Source organism: Miscanthus floridulus, chromosome 9 (genome assembly GCF_019320115.1).
Source record: "Miscanthus floridulus cultivar M001 chromosome 9, ASM1932011v1, whole genome shotgun sequence".
NCBI classification, from domain to species: Eukaryota; Viridiplantae; Streptophyta; class Magnoliopsida; order Poales; family Poaceae; genus Miscanthus; species Miscanthus floridulus.
In genome coordinates this window covers 39,588,213-39,592,575 of record NC_089588.1, presented here as the reverse complement: position 1 = coordinate 39,592,575, position 4,363 = coordinate 39,588,213, and the positions used below count along the sequence as shown (strand labels likewise).

General features: G+C 47.8%; 1 protein-coding gene across 1 annotated transcript; it reads left to right on the top strand.

Moving 5' to 3' along the window:
* The first annotated feature begins 1,216 nt into the window (after window positions 1-1,216).
* Window positions 1,217-1,730, top strand: LOC136483666 (uncharacterized). The gene has a single exon (XM_066480791.1). It carries the CDS (start codon window positions 1,292-1,294, stop codon window positions 1,679-1,681), a length of 390 nt encoding a protein of 129 aa, XP_066336888.1. The 5' UTR covers window positions 1,217-1,291; the 3' UTR covers window positions 1,682-1,730.
* Window positions 1,731-4,363: the final 2,633 nt, after the last annotated feature.

Sequence of the window (4,363 nt, the reverse complement as noted above, 5' to 3'; positions counted from 1 at the left end):
TCAACTCTGAGACTAGACGTAGGGCTCCAGCCTGAACCAGTATAAATCCTTGTGTCTTTTGATGCTACCATCGTCTTCCTAGAGCAACGCGGCAATCGTATAAATTTACTAGTCCGGTTTATAAAACGCTAACAATAAGGCATAAGATGTATTCCCATGCCAAATTTTCATTGCTAAGTTATCTTTGGTTAGTAATTAACCCCCGGTTTTAGGAACCATAGAAATAATCTTTATTTTTAGAGGAATCTTCACACGCCAAAAATCCATAATAACTTTGATCCGGTGTTTGACAAGGTGTCGATGCATAGTGTGAATGAACCATTAGGTTTGAAAGCCAAAAGAATGTATCCCTCTTATCATATAACTAATGTTGGCAACTCTTGATACAAAGGCAATTCCACTCTAGCATCTTATTTCCTAGTAATGCCCTTCTAAAGGAAACATTAAGAGGCACTGTGCAATCGTAGCATGCTTTTGGCGAAGAATATTAAAAAGATTTGGATGCTACTTTGGTATTTAGCAGTAAAAACTTACCTTTCTATCTCCAATGAGCCCATGAGTTGAGGTATGGCTAAGGTCCTGTTTGAACCCTCTGTAGAAAAAATCCTACAATTCTAGATTCTCATGCAGACAGGCTAGATTTTATAAGGATTTTAACGGGGAGATTTTTGAATCTCGGAATCCAATAAAACTGTTGAGATTTTTTTTATCCATATTCTTAAAATCCCTTGGGATCCAAACGGTGTCTAACTTATCCCACATTCCCACCAAACAAATATGTTGGTTTCGGGATGCCTTGCCTTGCAAGTATATGTTTTCAAATTTGCTTCCTCAACGCAAGGAAAAAGAAGAAGAAGAAGAAGCATCCGCATGTAGAAGACTTTAATGTCCACTATCCATTACAGTACTAATTTGCTCCTCGTACTACGGTACTAGGGATTGAAATGTTTTGAGAGCAGTGTCCAGTGTAGCAGTGTCCTCCAGCATTCTTTTGCTACGTAAACGGTGCGACTTTTGGAACTTTGTCATTGTCATAAGAAAACGCCAAGATGTTGTCATTGTGTACTCGTTTCGACTTTCGACCATGCAACACACGTTGCGTTGTTGACCGAAGAAACTCTGATCCCTACTGCTCAAGCAAGATGTGCTCCTGCTACTCTATATATACACGCACACGCGCGCACACACACACACACACAAAACCCCTGCCTGCGCGCCTGAACCAGCTCTTCTCCCTATCCTGTCTTGTGAGACAAGGACGACTCGACGCCGCAAGTTTTCCGATCAGCGCATGGAGCGAATCGGCCGCGCCGATGCGGTCCTCGCCTTCGCAGGCCTGACCGCCGTAACCCTGACGTCCGGCGTGTCCGCTTACAGAGCCGCAGCTGCAGGGGACGTCGGCTCCGCGGCGTTCGTGGGCGCCAGCTACACCACGCTGCTGCTTCTCTTCCGCAGCCTCCGCGCCTACGAGCGGTTGCCGCCGCCCGCCGGGGCGGCTGACCTCGGCGGAAGGAGGCGTCGGCTAAAACGCGAGGTCTGGGCGCTCTGCACGCTGCTCACCGTGTTGTACGCGTGGAAAGTGGCCGCGGCGATGCCCTCCTTGCCCGTCGCCGCGGCCGTGTGGGCGATGGCGGTGGTCACCGCGGTTGGCGATTTTCTGGCCTTGTTTCGTCATCCGTGACGTCGGCGAACGTAAAGCGATGTGGATGTGCACAGCCATGGATGATGTAAGTTTAGCTGCTTCGTGACCGATGAGTCTTGTGAGCTATTTAGGCTTGAAACTCCGTAAGAGATCAAGTTACCTTACCCCTCGTCTTAATTTATGTCGGCTTATATTTTGATCAGATTTTGCTAAATAGCAAACCCTAACATCATACATTAATAACAGCTGTGGCGATGTTTACTTCCTTGCTGGTTAACGGGTAAGTGATGATATGATTACTTGGGCCATTTTGGTATGCCAGAGAGCTTATAATTTTGAATTTACAGCAAAAGTCATGCCTGTTCTTTCAAACAAACCGCACTAATTTAAAGTGCATAAATCCTGCAGGGTCACAAAAAAAATCTTCAAAGGGTTTCAAACGATGGAGAGGCTGATCATTATACATCATACATGCGACCTTGAAGAATTATTCTGTCGTCGTTTCTCGTTTGTCGTGGCACTGCTGGCTTGGAAGGTCATATCATAATTCAAGCCATGTAAGATGTGGGTATGGTGGACTAGATTGCAGGGTTTGTCTTGTGTAAAATAAAGCCAGGCGAATGAATCGTGTGATTTAGACCATACACTGTAAACACATTATCATAAATCGTGTGTGTTGTATATTTTTGTAAGTGTTTGAATAACGAGTACGAATTGGGTCGGAAACCTAAGAAAATGTTCTTTTAATTTATTGCAATCCTGTTGTAGTTTTGCACATATTTTTGTGCCAAAACAAATAAAACGTTAGAGCATGTACAACGCCCGTCTTCTTCCTGTCTCTTCGACGCCAGTTTTGCAAAAACCACCTTGACTTAGCTGAGAGACGAGCGCCCTGTCCCTCGGCCATGTCCTGTGCTCCGAGGTGGAATAGATACCACAACAACGATGTACGGCCTCGTCTCCAAGAGTCTAGAGTCATATAACACACGAATTAGTGTATTACAAAATTTAGATTTTTTTTTGTCACCACCGAAATTCGTGAAATTTTGGCAAAATTTTGCCTAGACCCTGGTCACAAAAATCATTTAGATTCCCAATATTTAAAATTCAAAATTTAGAATTAATAAACAACTCGGATGTTGACATGATTTATACCAAAGTTATAGTTCCCAATACGATCTACAACTTCGTAGTTAGCAAGTTTTTTTACTGAAGTTATTCAGATTTCTTAGATATTTGTTTTATGTTCTCATATTTCAAAATTAAGGCCCCGTTCGGCTTACTCCATATTCGGCTTGTTCGGCTTGTTATTTCAGTGGGAACAATGTTTTTCTCTCACAACAATTCAGCCAGAACAGTGTTTTTCAGCCAGTTTCAGCCAAGATTCAGCAAGCCGAACGGGGACTTAGAATTATCAAATGACTTCGGACGTTGACATGATCTCTACCAAAGTTTTAGTTGCCAATCCAATCGTCGATAGAATATCGTCGGTAGTCCTCCGAGAGGTATCCCATGAAGGCAGATTGATCGGCAGAGATGCATGTAATCGAGAATAAGAAGGCGGCAGAGATGTCCAAGTGGTCGGATGACGACGGGGCTCCAGTTGCTCCTCCGCCTAGCACTGAAGTGCCTCCACGCAACACGCGTGTGGAGGTGCAATCGAAGGGAGGGGAGGTAGTCCTCGAGCAGCAGGCGAAGGGAATTCCCGAGCAGCAAGCGAAGGGAGTCCCCGAGCGACAGGCGGAGGAGAGGCCAAAGGCGAGGGTCACGAGACCTTCAGCCCAAGGCATGTGGGTTGACCCCAGAGCCGCGCCTGGGGGCTCGGGGAGGCAGCGCCGGTTCAGAACCATGTACCGGGAGGCCGACGTGTAAGATTCTTTTCCTTGAATTTAGCTTACTGTCGGATCCTTATAGTTGCAGCGATTAACGAGCTAATCTGATGCAGAGCGAGGCGTATGGAGGATCTAAATCCATCCGTACAAACTGGCGAATAGCTGGGGGCTTGTCCCGGCGCGGAGACAATGTCGGTAGACCTCGTCTCGAACTCCCGGGCGCTCGGCGGCCTGCGGAGGAGTCAACCACCGCTGCTGATGGACTTGGTGGCGGAGAACGGTTGGCGCCGATGGCGGACGAGCCGGTGGCGGTGCCCGGGGCAACGGCGGGAGCCGTCGGGTCTTCAGAGGCGGATGCTGGAGTTGCCGACGCCGTGCCGGAGTCTGTAGCGGAGAAGCCGGTGGTGCTAGAGGAGCAGACGGCGCTCCCTAAGGCGTCGGAGGGCGTGGTCGGACAAACTATGCGGCCACCGAGCCCCCTGGTGGTGCCACCAGCTGTGGAGGAGGATGAAGTGGAAGAGATTGAGCGTGAGGAAGCTCGACCTCAAGCCGTCCGGATCCTCTGCAAGCGGGGTGATGAAGTTGTGGTGATGGAAGAGGAGGACACCACCAGGGAAGTTAGGAGGCTCAAGTCCACCCTTTCCATGGCGATGAAGCAGATCAAGGTTAGTATTGCATCGGCAATGTCTGTCTGTGTCGTCGGATATTGGAGTTCTTCATAATCTTGATGCTTTTGCAGGGCATAGCACGAACAGCCGAACAACGGCGACAGCTGATCAAGAGAATGGAGCCCCTCGTCGAGGAGAATGAAAAACTGAAGGAGGCGGTGAAGCTTATGGAGAAAAACATCAAGAGGGCCCAGCTTTAATGTTCTATATTGCGAATCGGT

Bases quoted from the DNA above. Each gene is read 5' to 3' on its own strand.
- LOC136483666 (XM_066480791.1), top strand. From the start codon at position 1,292: ATGGAGCGAATCGGCCGCGCCGATGCGGTCCTCGCCTTCGCAGGCCTG.